Source organism: Stegodyphus dumicola, chromosome 8, assembly GCF_044657685.1.
Source record: "Stegodyphus dumicola isolate Sdum_Otavi_A_Nest chromosome 8, ASM4465768v1".
Lineage (NCBI taxonomy): Eukaryota > Metazoa > Arthropoda > Arachnida > Araneae > Eresidae > Stegodyphus > Stegodyphus dumicola.
The window spans coordinates 50537049-50556779 of NC_140775.1; the positions used below are offsets into that span (position 1 = coordinate 50537049).

At 32.2% G+C, this 19731-nt stretch overlaps 2 protein-coding genes across 7 annotated transcripts in view; one reads left to right on the forward strand and one right to left on the reverse strand.

The window, feature by feature from the left end:
• Hgsnat (Heparan-alpha-glucosaminide N-acetyltransferase) overlaps positions 1 to 13541 on the reverse strand; it is a 126455-nt gene extending 112914 nt beyond the window's left edge. For all 6 annotated transcript variants that reach the window (XM_085821845.1, XM_085821842.1, XM_085821843.1 and 3 more), the window contains exon 1: positions 13312 to 13541. In XM_085821845.1, coding sequence (XP_085677971.1) covers positions 13312 to 13402 — 91 coding nt within the window. In that variant the 5' untranslated portion in view covers positions 13403 to 13541. The remainder of the gene's footprint in view (positions 1 to 13311) is intronic.
• Positions 13542 to 13659: 118 nt separating this feature from the next.
• On the forward strand, positions 13660 to 19385 carry rempA (intraflagellar transport protein rempA). The gene has a single exon (XM_035367191.2). The coding sequence runs from the start codon at positions 14130 to 14132 to the stop codon at positions 18519 to 18521; it is 4392 nt and encodes a 1463-aa protein (XP_035223082.1). The 5' UTR covers positions 13660 to 14129; the 3' UTR covers positions 18522 to 19385.
• The last annotated feature ends 346 nt before the right edge of the window (positions 19386 to 19731 follow it).

Genomic DNA, 19731 nt, shown 5'->3' on the forward strand with positions numbered 1-19731 from the left:
ATTCAGCTCAAGAAAATCAGCGGCAAAAATTAGATTTCCAAGTCCATGAAATAGCAAAATTTGTCCTGAGAATTATTTGCTAGTTCTGCATACTCATTTACCTTTAATGAAAATGAATGTCTGACTATATCAAACTACTATAGCAAGTTAGATATGATTAAAAGATTTGTTATTTTTTTCTTTTGAAACAGGTAAAAACTAAAAACGTTAATTATAAATTAAATTTGATAGCCTTTTAAATATTCCTCTGCATTAAAGAGTAGGTAAAATTTGTATTTCCCTTTATAAATATATCTTTTTGGCCAACATATATTTGTAAGCACATAAAATATATATTTAGCAGCCCGTTTAACTTTAATCGGAACGCCACTTTAAAAGATAATGTTTTTTGTAAAAAATGTACTAGAAGCTGAAGAACAAACTCTGGGGAATTTTTTAGACGATAGCACACTGAAATAGGACCAAAAAATTTAGTTTTATGAATTGATTTACTTGATGATGTATATAAGCCAAAATATGCTTACGTCTCCCGTGTGATGCTAGCTTAGTGGTAAAGCTGACGGTAATAATGTTTACTTTTGGGGGTCGTGAGTTCGAATCCCATATGCTTCTTGCACCCTGTCTGCAACGTTTTCAGCTTTTTGTTCCAATTTGATCTATATTCGCGTTTTATAACTTATTTCTATTATTATGTGCGTTAAATATATTATTTTATTTATGCTCTTATTTATTTAAATTTCCCCCCCGCAAAAAAGTTTGAAAATTATATAATACTAATTTAAAGCATACCCTGTACATATATATTTGAATTTAAGAAACATTCTCTATTCGTAAAAAGCAAATTTAAAGTTAATTAAATTTTAATGACATTTAATGCAAATAAATAAATGATTAATTATTACTGCGAACTAATCTACAATATCATTTAAATTCTGAGAGCATATGTAAATCAAGTGCAAGTATCAAAATCCATGAATAAATATATAATTCCAAAAATTTATTAATCCTACAAAATTTATAAAAATGCATAAGTGAATAATGGGATAGATTATTAATTCTAAAAAAATTATAAAAATGCAAAAGTGAATAATAGGATAGATTATTAATCCTAAACAATTATAAAAATGTATAAGTGAGTAATAGGATAGCTTATTAATCCTAAAAAAATTATAAAAATGCATAAATGAATAATAGGATAGATTTAATCCTAAAAAAATTATAAAAATGCATAAGTGAATAATAGGATAAATAAATTTTTGGAATTATATATTTATTCATGGATTTTGATATTTGCACTTGATTTACATATGCTTCAGAATTTAAATGATATTGTATATTAGTTCGCAGAATTAATTAATCATTTATTTGTTTGCATTAAATTTCATTAACTTTAAATTTGCTTTTTAAGAATAGAAAATGTTTGTTAAATTCAAATTTCATTCCTCGCAGCAATGGCGCAAGAGAATTATTTAAATTTAATTTATTTTGAAACCCTGCAGATATATATATATATATTTTCGTTTCACTTTTATGTGAATGTATATATACATGTGCTCAGACTTACTACTCGGGATGTTTACGATTCTAAACTTTTATTCCAATTAACATGAGGTTAGGTTATTCAATTACGGCAAAGGCTCGAGGGCTATCTGCCTAAGGGGAGGGATGCCTTTCGTGGAGGACTTTCTAAGGGAAACTGGCTCGTATACACGTTACACATGGGGAAAACCACGAAAACACCCATGCAGCCAGCCCGTTCGCGGGATTCGAACCTCGGACCGAACTACCAGTGTTCAGCGACTTTACCGCTCGGCCGCTGGTGGGCCCAATTAACATGAGACAGAATTAATGCCCTAAACATTTTTTTAACCAAAAATTACTATAATAATTGATTTTAAATTCAGTCCTCTCCAGCAGAAGCGCAGGAATTAATTAATTAAATATTTCCATTTTCTTTACCTAATGTGTGTATATATAAAGAGAAAAATCTTATTTTTATAACTTCTTTTATAAAAAGAGATATGAATTAAAAATGTTTAAATTAAAAATAATATTTTATGGATTATGCATAAAATGTAACTGCCCATAGTGCATTTTAAAACAAACGAGATTTGTAATAAATTATCCAGCTATGACCCTGAAGTCAGCGGTATACAAGCATAGCGAATTTTGCGTAAATATTGTGAACCTTTCTTTACAGTTGCTCTGTACTTTTAAAGTACCAACTATTTTTTAATTCCTTTAACTTTTCTATTTTATTTATTTATTTGTTTACTTTTTCACTAACAGTACATTTTAGTTTTAATAATATATATATTATTTCATAATATTTAAGGCTTCTAGAAACGAAAAAAAAAAAAAAAAATTTAATTTACTTCAGCTTCTATGGAATTAGTGATGTTCATAATATGCATTATAACCTTACTTATCTAAAGATTGCTAGCGTACTTTACTTTCGCAGTTCATAAGCAGAAATAAAAATTTCCAATAACATGGAATTTAGTAAACAAAACCTTTCTGCGTTTTACGTCAGGATCCATATCAAATCCAAAACAAACAATACGCGCTTAAGCGGGAAAAATTCAGATGTTCAGCGTCGTAACTCGCGAACTGCTTGTTTGGCGCCAAAATATTACAGTGACACCTAGCGGCGGAAAATGAAAAGATTTTACGGATACTCAGCAGTGGAAACACTTGTACGGATGCCGTAGGCGTGTCTTCAATTGACGCAACGCGTTCGTATCCAGTAGTGGAAACGAGCCTTGAGTCGAACAGTTTTCTACAATCAGGACAGTTTTTGACTCATCAAGTGAACGAACCGAATTCAAATGTTGCCGAGCCTGGTAGCGATATATAATAAGAAATATTTTACTCCTTTAAATGCTCGAACTCGTGTATTTTTTCCGATTACGAAATATGTTTTTCGCGGTCCATATTGCCAAAAAAGACTAGTTTCATCAGCGTTGTAAATTTGTCCGGGAGATAACTTTTCACTACTAATGAATTCATCTGCAAATAGTTCGGCAGCTTTCACCTGAAATTTGTAATTGCCTTATACAACGTCGAATTTTAAATTTGGTTAACCAACCTGTCAAATATGTGCAGTCAATTTTCAAGTTAATTTCTTCATGAAATATTTGGCCTTAAAGCATTAGTTCTGTATCTGTCAATGGCACGCCTTCGCTGCGATAATAACTGTAAGACCCATTCAATCATTACTTTCTCATGATTCGTCACTTTTGGCATAACGAATAATTTTTCTGTTATTCATTGCGAGTTTGTTGTCGGAATCACAAAAAAATCCTTTTTCTGTTTTCTTATGTCATATACAGTTAACTTTCCAATGCCATACTCCTCGCATAATTTTGAAACGTATATACTTTTACCCATTTTTTTTGTAGCAATTCCACTTTTTGTTTAATGGACATCGAAGCATGCTTTCGCTCTTTAAATCCTTTTGCAGCTCCAGAATTAGAAACTCTTTTAGACATAATCGAAAGTTCAAATTTTAATTTTCATAAAATTGATGTAATAATAGCAGCCTGGAAATAATAATAAGCTGGTTCAAATCAGAAAATTAAGGAACAAGGCAATCTGCTATATCAACTGAAATTCCTTGGAATCAGTAAAGTATAATTTTAGCCTAGCCTAATAACGTTCGCTACATATTATTGGCTATGTTTAAAAAAAAAAAAAAAAAAAAAAAAAACCATGAGATTGGCGGGGAAAGACAAGTTGTTTCGCTAAATTTTGTTGCTTCTGTTGCGTGCTGAATTAGTCAGGCCTGGATTGTATTAATTTCGTTATTTATTATACCTACGTCTATATTTTTCACATGCTTAATGCTTGTATGAATTTTGAATAAATAAATTCGCACATATACTTAAGGCTTATCGAGGGCTGGCGCTAGATAATCTTATCGCCTGATGCACTCTCTGGGTGTCCTAAATTCTGCTACCATGCGCCTTCCTCAGTTCTGAATTTTTGCCATCCCTAAATTTTGGGTACCAGTGCTTTCCCTAAATTCTAAAAAAATTGTATTCCCTTAATTTTGCTGCTCGGTGCTTCTCTGAATTCCAAACATTGTCTTTCCTAAATTCTGCTGCTTTGTGGGGGTAGCCATACGAGCTCTGGCGCGGGTTCCGGTTAATGTGGACTTAATGTTCTTTAGGTCAATGTGAATTACAAATCGGTTATTAATTCAAATAGCATTAAATGTAATCTTTTGGTCTATGAGTATCATTAACAAAATATGTTTTTAGCATATGAAAAGAAATTTTTGTTAAATTTTTCTTCATCAACATTTCTTAGCGTATTTAACTTAAATCTCTAATCATCGCCAAGAGTAATATCAACATAAAAGATTATCATACGTTTTACTATTATACAAAATTATTTAGGCATCACTGCATGAGTCATTATTCAAGTTATCATGTGTGGATAAACATGCAGTGATGAAAGAAAAATATAATAATGATTCGTCAGGTTGACGTCAGGGATATAAAATATTAGTAGTGTAAAATCAACGATGTTTCTATGTAGAATGTTTCAGTTTGAGATGTATGCCAAGCACCTAAATACACAGATATAGAACCAAATTATTAATCACAAATTCTATGCTAAAATGATTGTTTCTTGAATAACGAGGTATTTTATTTAATGCCGAAGTGAAATTAAGAGTTTGATCTCTCCACATGTTTTATTATGGAAAAAAAATAAAATGCGCATATATAAAGCATACCAAAAAAAAGTTGGTGGCTTTGAGGTCCGGATTTTAGATTATTCCAGATATTGAACGTCCAGATACCGGGCTTTGTACTATGAATTTTATAGAAATTTCACACTGTGCTATTTAATCTGTGTTTATGTTTTAACATCAGTTTTGTGCCAATGAAATAAATGTATGTTTAACATTATCGGCTATTTCAGTTTCATTTTTGTAAGTGGTTGTCGTAGAGCTCCAGCACACTGGTTTTCCCAGGAGCTGTTATGCTATTACAAAAAGTGTGAAGTGCCAATAAAATAAACATATATTTACTATCGGCCATTTACATTTCATTTCTGTGCGTGGTCATTGTTTGGACTCAACATACTGATTTATTCAAGGGCCGACAAATGCTCTTAAGACGGCACTAGCTGAAATATCTTCAGAAGATAGATGGGAAAATTTTCCTAGTTATCTGATACACAAAATTTGTGCAAAATTGAGGTAACGTGCAAATGTTCAGAGAACATTATTACTCTATTAAAACAATAATAAGCTGTAGCATAAATATTTGCAGCTGCTGGTAAACCCATGTCTTGCTTTCGGAACATTTTAAAACGCAGATATAGAAACAAATCACATTGAACAAATTTTGATAGAAAAATGTGTGTGCGTAATTATGGCAAAGCCTCGAGGGCTATCTGCCTGTGTTCAATATTGTGTATATGTTAATATTATGTACGTATTAGATTTAATGAACTACATCAGTTCCACATTACGAATTCATATGTAAAATACTAAGCAATCATTTGAGATCCGGAAACGGATTAATTCATTTTATACTAAATTCTATGGGGAATATTATTCAGGTTTACGAATATTTCGAGCGACAAACGTCTTCAGAAACGACTTAGGTTCGTGAACAGAAGTTTCACTGTATTTTATTATTCTTCTTCTCTTTACTTTTTTATGTTTTCCCTTTCGAAAATACATGTTTATATTTATTCCCTACTGCAGCTTATTGTTTAATAATTCATTTTCCTCAGACCAGGCTTCTATTTTTATTCTCTCCTAGTTCTAGAATGGAAGTTACATTTGCGATTTCTTGAACATGATGTACCACATCAAGATGCTTGAAATAAGGGGAACTTTTTTCACATTCCGCCAAACATATAGTAGTATCAATATGTCAAACTAGATCTATTTTAACCAAAAAAATTAAAGCGTAGGAAGCGAAAATAACAGACATCAGTGGTTCTCAACTTTTATTTTTGGCCCCCCCCCCACACAGATCATTCAGCACCCTTCTTTTCTAAAATTCGAAAAATACATACACATTTATTTAGATTTAGATTACTTTTAACGTGCTTTATAAATTAAGCAATAAAAAGTGTAAAAACTATGGATAAATACCAAAACTTAAATAAAATTAGATTTTTATATTCATAAACTAAAACAAAACATTTAAATAAAGAGCTGGCCGCATTCCCAATTGAAACCATGAAATCCCCACGGAGGTCTACCTCAATGGAAATCCCCTAAGGGGACAATTTTTCTCCTGTTTGAGAACCCTCTGCCACAGGCAGCAACTCTGTACCAACGACTTCATATAACAGGTATATATCTCGTTGCTCTGTACCCTGCGAATCAGAAACGCCAGGTTTAAATTAGAGGACTTGCTGTTCTCTTGAGAATGAACCACGGGGCCCACTCATGGAGGTTCTATGGGTCAGATGGCCGGAAGGTAATCAACAAAAGAAACTCGTTAAGGACCCCCCCCCTTGTGCGGTTTCCTTGCGACGAAAACTTAAAAGGAAAAGAAGGAGGCTTTTGTAAAAAAAATCGCGTAAGTCAGGCCAAGCGATTGTGTGATCAGCATCACCCGGAATTTGTCTTTTCGTTCTATAGATGATGATTTGCTTTCATTTAACCCAGACACATCTTTGTTTAAGTTTTAAAATAAATATTTAAAAGACCACTGGTCTGATTATTTTCCATCTCAGAAGTTCAGTTACAGTACAGCAAGAATGAGATACAAGAAGTAGGTTTTCCTTGAAATTTTCTACACGAAAAGCCATTCTAGTATGTCCAGATGGCAACTTCTAAAGCGAAAATTTCCGCTCCGGTGTGAATTGACTTTTGCGGATAGCCCCTTTTCCCGCGTTTCTGCTCTAGTGTGAATGTATGTATACCTTCCCAGAGATAATAAAAACGCATTTTTGAAATTAGCATAAAATATTTGGCTTTGTCATTTTTAACAGCTCATAAGACAGTTAAATAGGGATTTTATATTCTGTTATATTTTTAAAAGAATAATTCTACCATTAATCGCAACTGGCTAGCTTAAAAAATTGTTCCAGATGATAAATAAGATAACTACTAATAAATAAATAAGATGATAACTACAAAATATAAAGATTTATGTTCCGGGTTTAAATTCTGGGCTCTGATCAACGTTATTTTTGTGTAACTGTTAGCACCAGTTTCTCGATATTTTCAACAGCTCGATTTGCCCCAACCAATGATTTAACAAAACAGATGCCAGATGCATCTCTACCTTATCAGTAAAGTCGCTATTAGATTGGAAAAAAAAAAAAAAAAAACTTCAGGAAGTTAAATTATCTGGAACATTTTTTGAAATTTTGTTTGCATAGTTAGGTTACCATCTTCAATCAGTAGCTCGAGTCGGATGCCAAACAAAGGTCGCCTCTCGCTGTTATCTCGTATTTCGCATTTTGACAGTAGCCTAGGTAAAGGACTTCCAAGAAAACTCAGAGTTGAACTTTAATACCTTAAAAAATATTAAATTTAATGCTGTTGGAGATTATTTTTTGTGAAATCAGAGAACGTATCGTTAAGCTGATTAATTCATACTTTCGTACAACCAGAGGTTCTTACGCAAAAAGTCACTTCTTTAAATTTCATTTGTCCTAATATTTAATAAATTACCGCTGGAATTTCCGCATTAGAGAAGCCGTGGCGACAACCAGATGGTTATTGAGATACATAAGCAATTCGTTTAATGTCTACAGTACAGAATTTTAAATATACCTATAAAGATTTGATAAAATGTTTTGTTACATTGTTTGAAAATTATCTGGGAAGAAAACTTTTAAAGCATCATTGTATTTTTCATTAAGAAGGTCTTTGTGCCCGAGGACTTAAACCTGCCTTCTGTTGCTGAGCCTGTAGCGCACTGCATCAACAAAATACAAGCTTGCAGTCTGAATCGCCGACGATTTCGTGAGCTTTTTCCGGAAGAAATGGAAGAGGATAGCGAGTTACTCCTTCAATTGGTAGTGTGCGGGCTTTCCAAAGGAAGTGTACTTACCAGATTTTGGAATTTGAGGTAGTGTGTTTTAAAATATCTGAAAGAAAACAACGAACTGCCTAGTGAGTGCTTGCTACTCAGAAATGAAGACTGACTATGGGATTTAACTTTTCTAGCTACCAAAGTCAATAATGCTCCGAACTATGAGAGATTTATAAATTTAATATCCATTTTGCAGGATTCATTCTGTGCTTTTCATGATTTCCAAGATAATTTTCATGATTTCCAAAAAAATGCTGACCTTTTCACATATCCTTTTTCAATTTTTCTGCAAGATGTTAACTGCTACCCACCTGAAATCCAAATCGAAATTATGGACATACAGCACCATATACTGAAAGCAAATATATGGAATGTATTTCAACTACACAAAATACAAATTATATAAAATTTTGGAAATTTGTACCAAAGTAGTTTACCAAATTTACACGATTTGGCTGTCAGATTTAGAATCTTGAAGAACTAATCGTAATATAGATGACTTGATAAAAAGCTACAAATTTAAAGCCACACTAATTAAGTACTGATTGTTTAATTTAATTTTTCAAAATTAAATGCTTCAAGATATTCATTTTTATTTTATACATAACCTAGCTGACTGAAGCTTTAAAATATTTATTAACACTAAAAACCTAACCTTTATTTATCGAACTATTATATTATTTTCGAAATCTCTACTACTCAGATTTAGATGATAAACAAATGTACTGTTTGCGTACAATGCGCACAATCAGCTAATAAATAACACTTTTTTTTTATCTTTTATGTTTTTTAATATGTTGAAAAAGTTGGAAGTGGCATGCATAATTTCTTTTCTTTCTTTCTTTTTTAGAGATAGTGGCACCCAGGTTATCCTGGGTGTATCCAGGTATGCTGAAGCACACCACTGGCGTGCTTCAGCATACACGAGAAGCACAGAAAGCCCAACGCTGCTTTGTCTTTGATGGTTATTGGTTTACTTTCATCAAAGTTAGTGAACCTTGACTTCAGCATATGGCATTTTGTTATTTCATTTGAAAACCATATTTAGTAACTTACATCTTCTGCAACACTGCTGATCATGAATGTGGGATCATTTTTGCATCCTTCCAACAATTTTATGGCTATTGTTTTGGTTTACTTCTGTTCCTCTGATGATACATGAAAGACTATTTTTATCTTAAGTTTCTATTTGTTTAAAACAATAAGTAAAATTTAGTTACATAAATCTCCCATCAAGTTCAGTATATCTGATATAATGAACAAGAATAGAATGATATGTTTGCAGTAATTCACATATTCCACATTTTTAGCATGTATCATCTTCCATTAAAACCATACCTTTCCCAAACCTCTTTGACCATTTAAGCATACAACCCCTTTTGGTTATGTATGGCCAGCACAGGCTCCATGAAAGCAAATTTTCCTAATTTAACAAAGAACTTAAAGTTAATTCTTTGATCCAGATCCGCATCTTTCAGATCATTCATAAAGCACAAACTGTGCAATGTACCAATATAATAAATGGTTTATTACTAACTGTAGTCTTGCTGCCTATTGTTCTAACATGGAATCACTACCAAGATTCTGTATAATCATAACACATATTGAGTAATTTAATAATAACCAGTTTATGTGTTCCAATACAAATATTACCAAGAATTTAAAAAAATCAATTCGGGAACATTTCTGAAAAAGATAATATAATATTTATAATCCAAAGCAATAATAATTAAAAATCCAAATCATTGTATCATAATAATTTCCGGTATTTGAAGTGAGTTGTCAATGAAGAAAGTTCAGGAATCTCTGATGTATACTTCATCACTAATAGATCAGATACATTGATGGAAGCAATATATATTGAATAAAAATTATTACTATATCCATGAGAGTTTCATAGGGTGGGGATGTAGTGTCAAAGATAAACAGAATCAAACTTGTATGAGACCTTACAATGTTCTTCCATGTCTTGCAGTACTTGCTTTCTTTGGGTTAATGACAGAAAACCAGGATTATGATGATTTGTGTCTTGGTTAAATATTAGTTGCTATTTTAAATTTCCTTCACAAGTCAAAGAATATAAAGCAGAATTGTGAAAATTACTGTCCTGTTCACAAAAGAAATGCTGGACAAAGATGAATTATAAAAGATTATATCTAGGTGGGGAACTTTATTTAAAGTATGCAAGGTTTCACACTACCATGTTTGCATACTGATGTAATGTAAAGAAAGGGGGAAAAAGAAGAGGGGAAGAAAAATCTGAAACAGTTTAAATGGTCATTCAAAAGGGTTTATTATTATTATTTTTTTTTTATGCTTTCGCTGAGCTCACAGTCTATCAGTCTGTTGTTGCACTCACTCCTGCTAACCCATTTCTTTTTTATCTTTTAAGCTTTATTAAGCAGCATTTCACTTACATAATTCAACAGCAAAATTACAAACATTTTAAAAGCAGCATATCTTTAGAATTCCAGCTGCAGTGTTGGCATACATTTTTTATTTATTGCAGTTTTTTCTTAGTTTATCATATCAGTGTTCAGTTTTTTTAGTAAGATGGCTTGCAAAACTTTTTTTGGTTAGAGTAGATTGAAAGGAGCCCCTTGTATTACTGCCAAGTTGTTATTTCCTTTATCGCCAAGTTGTTGTTTCATTTATGGTAAGAGTAGCTGAATGTTATGGAAACACTATTATGACATAATCGGTTGCATGATTGCTGTAAATTTTGAATGACAGGAAAAAAAATTTGTAAGGGCTTCTGATGTGTGTTGGTCAGGAAGTACATGACTTGTTTTGTGGTTTAGATGGTATGTGAAATGGCTGAATGTGGTAAGATTAATTTGCAGTTTCTGTACAATTTGGAACGAAAGGGGAAAAGTGCATTAATTGACTGGTGTGTAAATGAAGGTTTACTTAGTAGCTAATATAAGTGTCCTTTTTGTAGGAAGGACATGCGTATGGCTGAACGTCGAAGGATATTTTTGACTCTTATTTTTGTGAATTTATGTGGTGACACCGATATCTGGATTCTAGTTCAGATAATTTTAGGAAGTTTTTGGATGCTATTAAGGGATTTTGCGTGCCACAGACTGAAGGACTCAGAAATTTCTAAATAAGTGGATATTTGCTTTGGATAGCACTTAGATACATAAGATGAATAAGATTTAACTTTAGGGAAAAGAAAAAAAAGCCACATGGAGCCAAATCAGGTGAATAAGGAGGATGCACCATCACAGTAATGTTTTTGCTGTTCAGAACCTGCTCAACAGATAGGACCGTGTGAGCGGGCACATTGTCCTGGTGAAACAGTCATCCATCACTCTCTAACTGTGGTCTTTTTTTCCTAATGTCTTCACAAAGTTTTTTTTAGTATTTCAATGTAGTAGTGTTGATTAACAGAATGACCACTGGGAACCCACTCAATCATGATGAACGTGCTGGGGGCCATCTTGGGTGCCCAGCAAGTTCATCTTGCACACTGAACCTTACCCCTGAAAACCACTTATGCCATTCAAATGCATGTGCACGAGACAAAGATTCATCTCCACAAGCCTCGGTTAACATTTGAAATGTTTCCTCTGTGGCTGATTTCTTAAGTTTCACACGAAACTTGATGTTGATTCATTGTTCAGTTCTTGCATTAGACATTTTTTCTGGCAGAATGCGATTGCACATGTTCACTCTATGACGCAGTACTCCTAAGTGGTGTGATTGGGTAAGTCGAAACTGGCCTCATGGATACAGGAAGTGTATGGCATGAAGTCACCAAAACAGTTGCTGCCAACTCCACTCTTTTTTCAAGCTACACGCTTAGTCTCTCTCTCTCTCTTTTTTTTTTTTTTGTCACACCTCGTATGCTAGACGCAATGCTCTTTTACTTCCTTCTAATTAAAAACTGGATAAAATTTATAAGAGTTTAATTAAAGTTCAATGACAGAATATTGTACAGGTGACAAAGAATAATGGCTGAGTACAATTTTTACAGTTTATCAATCAAATTAAAAGCAATTTGATTTCTAAATATACTATATGTTTGTTATCTGCATATGTCAGATGTAACATTTTTCATCTGTTATCATCACTCATTTTATAACTTGGAATTATGTTTTATTGCATTAAAATAAAAATTTTCTGAAATCTTTTTTTTCCCTGGGTTAGGGGGAATATTTACCAATTTATCCATCCATTTCAATGAGCATCACCCTTTCAAGAACTTACACTTACAGATCAGGAATTTGCCCAGGATAATTGGCCTATCAGCCATTCCTGCAATAATTCAGCACCAAGAGTCTCAGGATACATCAAAGAGAATCAACCAGAAATAGAAGATGGTGTCATCAAACATATATGACCCTAAAAGACACTCAGAATTTTAGACCTTCTTGTAAAATGTTAGGTCAATGAAAGCAACGGTGAATTGAAGAATGTGGATATTTTACTATATCGCGTATCTCTGAAGAACTTACAAACTAAGTGAAAATGAAGAGGATTACAGGTCATATATTATATAATTATAATCAAATGATTTCATATTTATGATCAAATTTATGGCTGTAGCTGCATTTAGAAAGTTCTTGGGATGAATAACTATTTCACTGGGGTTAAAAATCTAACCAAGAATGGGGGGGAAAGAGAAGAATGAATTTGTAATCCATGTAACCATTTATGTAAAATTTCTTGGCGCAAAAAAATTGTGGTTAATTACATTAACACAGTAATTATATAGCTCCCATTTAAGTAAACTCTAGGTAAATTTAACCAAAGATCAAGACAGTATATAAAATTACATTCTGTACTATAATTTTTAGATATTTTATTTTTGATAATAACCTAATTTTAAATCCTAATTTGTCTAAACTAGATGCTTTTCACAAATGGTTCATTAAAGGTAGATACCTAACAGTTATATAACGTATTTTGTTAAGGTATGCTTATTTTCATACATATTCACATATACACACGTGTCGAAAATATAACATAAATATCCGTGAAGGTGAAAGATGAGTATTTAATAAGAAAAATCATATAAATATATTTTTAGTCTTTTATCATAATTTCTGTTTTAGACTTTGAATGAGACTAAATAAGCATTTTTATACATACACTGTTACATAAAATCGTCTATACATTATTTATTATTCTTTATATTTATTTTTTCTTTCGCTACTATTAAATACTCAATAAAAATCTGGAAATAAACACGAACAATTCCTTTTCTGATACAGTACACAATTAAGCAAGTTTCGTAAATCATTGAGCACAAAAACTACAATTTCAAAATAAAAATAAAGCTTACCGGTTAGAAATAATAAAAAGAAATACATCTTCATAACTGGAAACGTTGTTTTGAAACGTCGCTTGCTTGTAAATTCATAAAAATTCCTCATACCTAATGCTATGCGCAACTTCGTTGATGTAAACACACTGTCATTAACTCTTACACACTGTCAGACATTACACAGTAACATTACACACTGTCAGAAACTCTTACAGATGAGCATAAAGTTTGTCAACAACACTAGTGTTGCCAAATAATAAAACACACGAAAAAGAAATATAAGTTTTAGTATTAATAAATAAAGATCGAAACAAACATCAGAGACAACAAAATTAGTCTACATATATCTAATATTATTGAGCAAGTTTTCAAGAACTTCAGATCTAAATAAGAGAGTAATGAATAAACGATAAAAAACAAGAATATCACGTTCATTTTTATTCTTCAGACATCACCCATATATTTATTTATTTCGAACGGTAGAAATAATTTCATATTCTTTTATTAACTACATTTTTTACGTTGATTGTTGTAATTTAAGCATTAGAAATTCTTGAAAAGTAAAATGTCAGGCAGTTACAAATCTCTAACTGTAAGGAAAGGTTTTTGTTTTGAAAAATCGCGTTGCTATGTGGTTGCTAAGTGAAGCGATTACATAGTTTAGTAGCGCTGGGTGTATTGAAATATTATTTAGGAATGTTTGCAAGCCGTGAAATATCTGTAATCGTTTTAGAATATTCAGGTGGTTGAATAAGTACAAAATAAGCTGAAGTGCTTTAAATGTGTTCGGATATTTTTAAAAATCGCATTAGTATGTGATTTATTCTACTGTAAGTATGGCTCTTTATATTGATAAAAGGGTGGAAGATCCATCATCAGGATCTCTGAAAACATTACTTACTTGGCATAAATGTTTTCCTGTTCTGGCTTGTGCATCCTATGATGACAGTACAGGAGGCCTTGTGAGTATGTATAAAGAAGATGGTTCTGTATTAAAAAGTAGAATTACATCACGTATAGGTACTCAAGTGACTGCACTTGCATGGCATCCGACAAAAAAGTGTTTGTTGGTTGGCTGGGAAAGTGGAGATTTATCTATCTGGAGTGAAATCGGTGGTAAAGAGGTCTATTCATTTTCTAAGCACCATAATAATATAATATGTGCTTTACGCTTTAATGAAAATGGTAAGATTTTTGTAACTGGTGATACTGATGGAGCTCTCAATGTATGGAAATTTGATGTTAGTGGAAATTTTGAAATTTTACTTACTCATTCGTTAAAATATGCTATTATTGATGTAGTTTTTCAAAATGTAAACAATAATAATAAAGACAAAGAAATCAGTCGTTTAGCGAGAGCTGCTGTGGATGGTGATGAAAAGGCTTTAAATATGTTTTCTAGTTGGCAAGAAGATGGTGCACACGAAAACAAACTACAGTTTTTCAGTAAAGATGATGACTTTGATATCTTTGTAGGCTGCCAATCTGGTATTGTATATTATGTGAAAAAAAATGGTTACTGTGAAGCAATCCTCCAGATGGAAACTTCAATCAGATATCTGGCACATTATCGTGAGAAAGACATCTTAATTGTCATCTCTAGGTCTCTGATTTTAGCACAATTTAGTGTGACCCAAGATGGATCAGTAAATGAATTAGTGAAAATTAAATTGAGTGGAAAACATACTGATGCAGTTATGACTTGGGCCGGAGATGCTATATTAGCAATAAGTGCTGGCGAGAGTTCTGTACATCTGTGGAATGTTGAATATGGCCAGAGTACAACTTTGTGTTTACCTTCAGCCAATCCTGCTCATCAGATCAGTTACATTTCTTTTTTACCAAGCAAAAATATTTTAACAGCAAGTACCATTGAAGGACACCTTTTTTCTTGGAACTTGACATATTATGATGATGATGACATTGGTTCTGAAGTTGAAATTTTATTAAAGGTACCTGGTAATATCAGAAGTTTTGAATGGTGTGAAACTCTTGAAGTAATGGGGCTTATAACAACATCTGATGTGTTTATAATATCAAAAGAAAAAGTGTGTTATGCATTCGATGATGGCATATCAGCAGTACAAATGTCAGCTAGACAAGTAGTTATAGAACTGATATCTCGAGATCTTGCTGTCCATCTTTTAACTGAAACTGAAATTAAAAGAGTATTTTTGAGCAAAATTACAGTTGCTTTATATTGCAGTGATAAACTTATTTTTTATGAAGTTGATTTTAATGACAAGAAAACAATGCATATGGGAACATTTCCTCCTGGATCTGTAAATGTTTTATTACATGACCAAAGTGTATACATCATTAATGAGGGAAAAATCAGTGTTAAAACATTTCAAGGAACTCTTAAAGCATATTTTACATTTGCAAATGATGAAGGAGAACCTTCTGTTATGGATGCTTGTGATAAGTTTTTAGTTGCAGCTTCTAATATAGGTGTAATTAAAGTTTGGGATATCAGTGGCAGAGAGGCAAAACTATTGTTTGCTTCTGATAAAGTTAAAGATATATTAAAAGATAAGCATATTGCAAGTATTAGGTGCAACAGTAAAGGTAACAAAATTAGTTTCACAGCACGAATGAAAACTAAAACAGGATTTATATACGATCCTTGTTTATATGTCTTGGATACTGAAAAAAATGTGATTTGCCGATTTGATTTTTCCACAGGTTATGGAATCGATCATGAAAATGAAAAAGCCAATGCCACAAACCAACAGTTTGGCCAAGTAATATGTGGCCGTTATCCAGTGGAACATTTCTGGATAAATGAAGATCCTCGAATGGTAGTTTGTGAAGCAAAACTTCTACCTTTACCCCTTAAAAGAAGCCTTGCAAATAACAGCTTTAGGAAAATACTGACTAAAGGCAATCCTAATGAAAATGAAAAGAAATCAGAATCTGTAGTTGTATCATTATATATCACACCTGAAAAAATACTTATTATTCAAGATTATTTCTTCCTAACTGACGATCAATCAAATTTACTAGGAGTCAAAATTCCTTATTATTATTTGTTACAAAAAGCAAAATTGAATGACCATTTGGAAGATACATCATCATCTAGAAGCCTGAATGATCACAAATCACTTGTCCAGAGGAAAACTATGCAAAATTTTATAGGCCTTGAAGAATGTGATAAAAATTCAAAAGAAGCACTGCTGAATTTTGGTTATTTTTTTGCAGTTGGAAATTTTGAAGAAGCATTCCTTGCAATAAAGTCTATCAAATCAGAATCTGTGTGGCAAAATATGGCAAGGATGTGCGTGAAAACTAAGCGTTTAGATGTGGCTAAGATATGTATTGGGAAAATGGGTCATACTCGAGCTGCTAGAGCTTTAAAAAGTGCAGCTAATGAACCAGAAATTGAAACTAAAACTGGAATACTTGCTATTCATTTAGAAATGTATGATGAAGCTGAAGCACTTTTTAAAAGCTGTGGCCGTTATGACTGGGTGAACAAATTATACCAAAGTCGGGGCCAGTGGCAAAAGGCCTTAGAAATAGCTGAAAAAGAAGACAGGATTCATTTGAGAGATACTTTTTATAACTATGCAAATCATTTAGAAAGGGAAGGGGAAATAAATGCAGCCATAAAATTTTATGAAAAATCAGGTACACATCACTTTGAAGTTCCCAGAATGTTGTTTGAAGATCAGAGGGCTTTAGAAGCATATGTCCAGAAAAGCAAAGATCCTGAAATTCATAGATGGTGGGCACAGTACTTAGAAAGCATTGATGAGATGGAGACTGCTTTGCAATATTATAAAACTGCTGAAGATTATTTGTCATTAGTACGCTTGTATTGTTATTGCAATAATTTAGAAAAAGCAGCAGAAATAGCTAATGAGACTGGAAATCGTGCTGCATGTTTTCATTTAGGTAGACAGTTTGAAAACCAAGATAACATCAAAGAGGCTATTCACTTTTTTACGAAAACTAGAGCTTTTACTAATGCTATCCGCATCTGTAAAGAGAATGGTTTAGATGAGCAGTTAATGAATTTAGCTATGATGGCAGGACCAGAAGAAAAAGCAGATGTAGCACAGTATTTCCAGCAGCAGGGTCAATTAAGTAATGCCATTTCACTTTACCATAAAGCTGGGAATCTTGAATATGCCATTGAGCTAGCTTTCCAAGAGGGAGAATATGATGTACTTCAGAGGATTTCTTCAGAATTGCCACCTGATGCAGATCCACAGATACTTCAGCGATGTGCAGAGTTTTTTATTCAGAGAGGAAAATTTGATACAGCTGTGAATCTCTTCATTATGGCTAACAAATATGAGGAAGCTCTAAATCTCTGTGTTGAAAATAATGTTACAATAACTGAGGAATTAGCAGAAAAGTTCACTTTGGACAAAACAGAAAATGATAAAAAATTACGAGCATATATTTTAGAAAAAATAGGAGAGTCCTGCATGCTTCAAGAAAACTATCATCTAGCAGCTAAAAAATTTACCCAAGCTGGTGATAAAGTGAAAGCAATGAAAGCACTGCTCAAATCAGGTGATACTGAAAGGATAATTTTCTTTGCTAATGTCTCTCGTCATAAAGAAATATATGTGATGGCTGCAAACTATTTGCAGACTCTTGACTGGCGAAACAGTGGAGATATAATAAAACACATTATTACTTTCTACACCAAAGCCAAAGCTTTAGATCTTCTGTCTAGTTTTTATGAGGCTTGTGCACAGGATGAAATTGATGAATATCAGAACTATGAAAAAGCTCTGGAGGCATTATCAGAAGCTTACAAAAGTCTTTCTAAAGTAACAAATGGTAGTAATTCAGAGAAATTAGAAACTCTTAAAACAAAACTAGAAATTGTAAAGAAGTTTGTCGATATTAGGCAACTGTATGAAAGTAATCCTGACGAAGCTGTGAAAAAGTGTAGAGATTTGCTTCATCTTGAAAATGTTGATATTGCAGTTCGAAGAGGGGATATCTATGGCTTTTTGGTGGAACACTTTTGTTCACAAGAAAATTATAAAGTAGCTTATTCTATAGTGGAACAAATGCAGAATACATTACCTGATATTAATTTACCATATTATATAAAAGTGGATAATCTGAAAGCTATTTATAAAGCTTTAGATTTAAAGCCTAATTCACAGACAAGTCTTATGGAAGATACAAAAACACAAGAAAATGAACTTTCTGATAATGAAGAAATAGAGGAGGAGTACCAATCTGTAGATAATAGATTTTGAATTTTTTAGCGATATCATAACTATTTAGGCACTGATATCCCAACATTCTGCAGGAAACTTTCATTAATATTATGCAGTAAATCCTTGCTAAACATGGAAGTTACGTCATTAATACAGTATTACTTATTTTCTTAAGTCATCAATATTGTGAGAGAAAATTGCATATGTACAAATGCTACAAGCTTTTTCTTATATATCATTATAATACACGAAAATATAGTTTTGGTGATTTTTTAAATATGTATTTTGTGAAGAGTGATTATATGTACAATCAAGCTCAAGTATCTGGAAAGCTTGGGAAATACTGAATTCTCAACATATGAAAATTCTGGATAGATGAGCATATAAAAACTGGAATTCAAATTGGAAAAGCCAAACAAATGGAAGAAATTTCTAGTCAGAAATTATAAAAACAGTAATCTTTTTTTACCAACTTGAATATGAACAGCCTGCATTTAAAATTATATAAGATTTCGGGGTGGGGGTGGGAAATGCATTTCAAACATAAAAACCAATGTATTTCGTTCGCTTTAAACATGAAAGTAAAATATCTTTCCTGATTATAAAATCCCACTGAACACGGAATTTGACGGAGATGTCATCAAACTTTCAGCAGACAACTTAGCAGAAGTTTAATGGAATAGATCAATCTTTAAAAAGAACCAAATTATGAATATAACATATAAAACAATGAATCTCTTGTTGCAATTTTCCACACTGCATTCTCTCTATTTATCCATTTTCAAATAAACTTCCACGTTATGCTTTTTTTTTTTTTTTGATGCCAAGATTTTGTAATTTAGAAACAACTGTACGACATTCTTCCATGAAAAAGAGGTCCCCAAATATGAAGAAAAGATAGAACTTGTACATCTCTTTACACACAAAAACAGAAACAAAACAAAAAAAAAAAAAAAAAGTTCATGAGAAGTAATTGGGTTTACATAAAATCAAGATCGAATTCTTATGATTGTGTTATGCTGTTTTTGGTGCTAAATTACACTATTTGGGAACAATGTTCTATTGATATAACATGCTTGATAACGGTAATTTATTTTTGAGGGAAAATTTGTTTTCTAAAATTCTAGAATATTCTGGTTAGTTGAATGAGATATAGTTGAGCTTTTACTGTGTCTTTGTAAATAGCTATATACACATTTTTACTTTATAGTTAGTTAAGGTAAGTATATATCTGCATTAATATTTTATT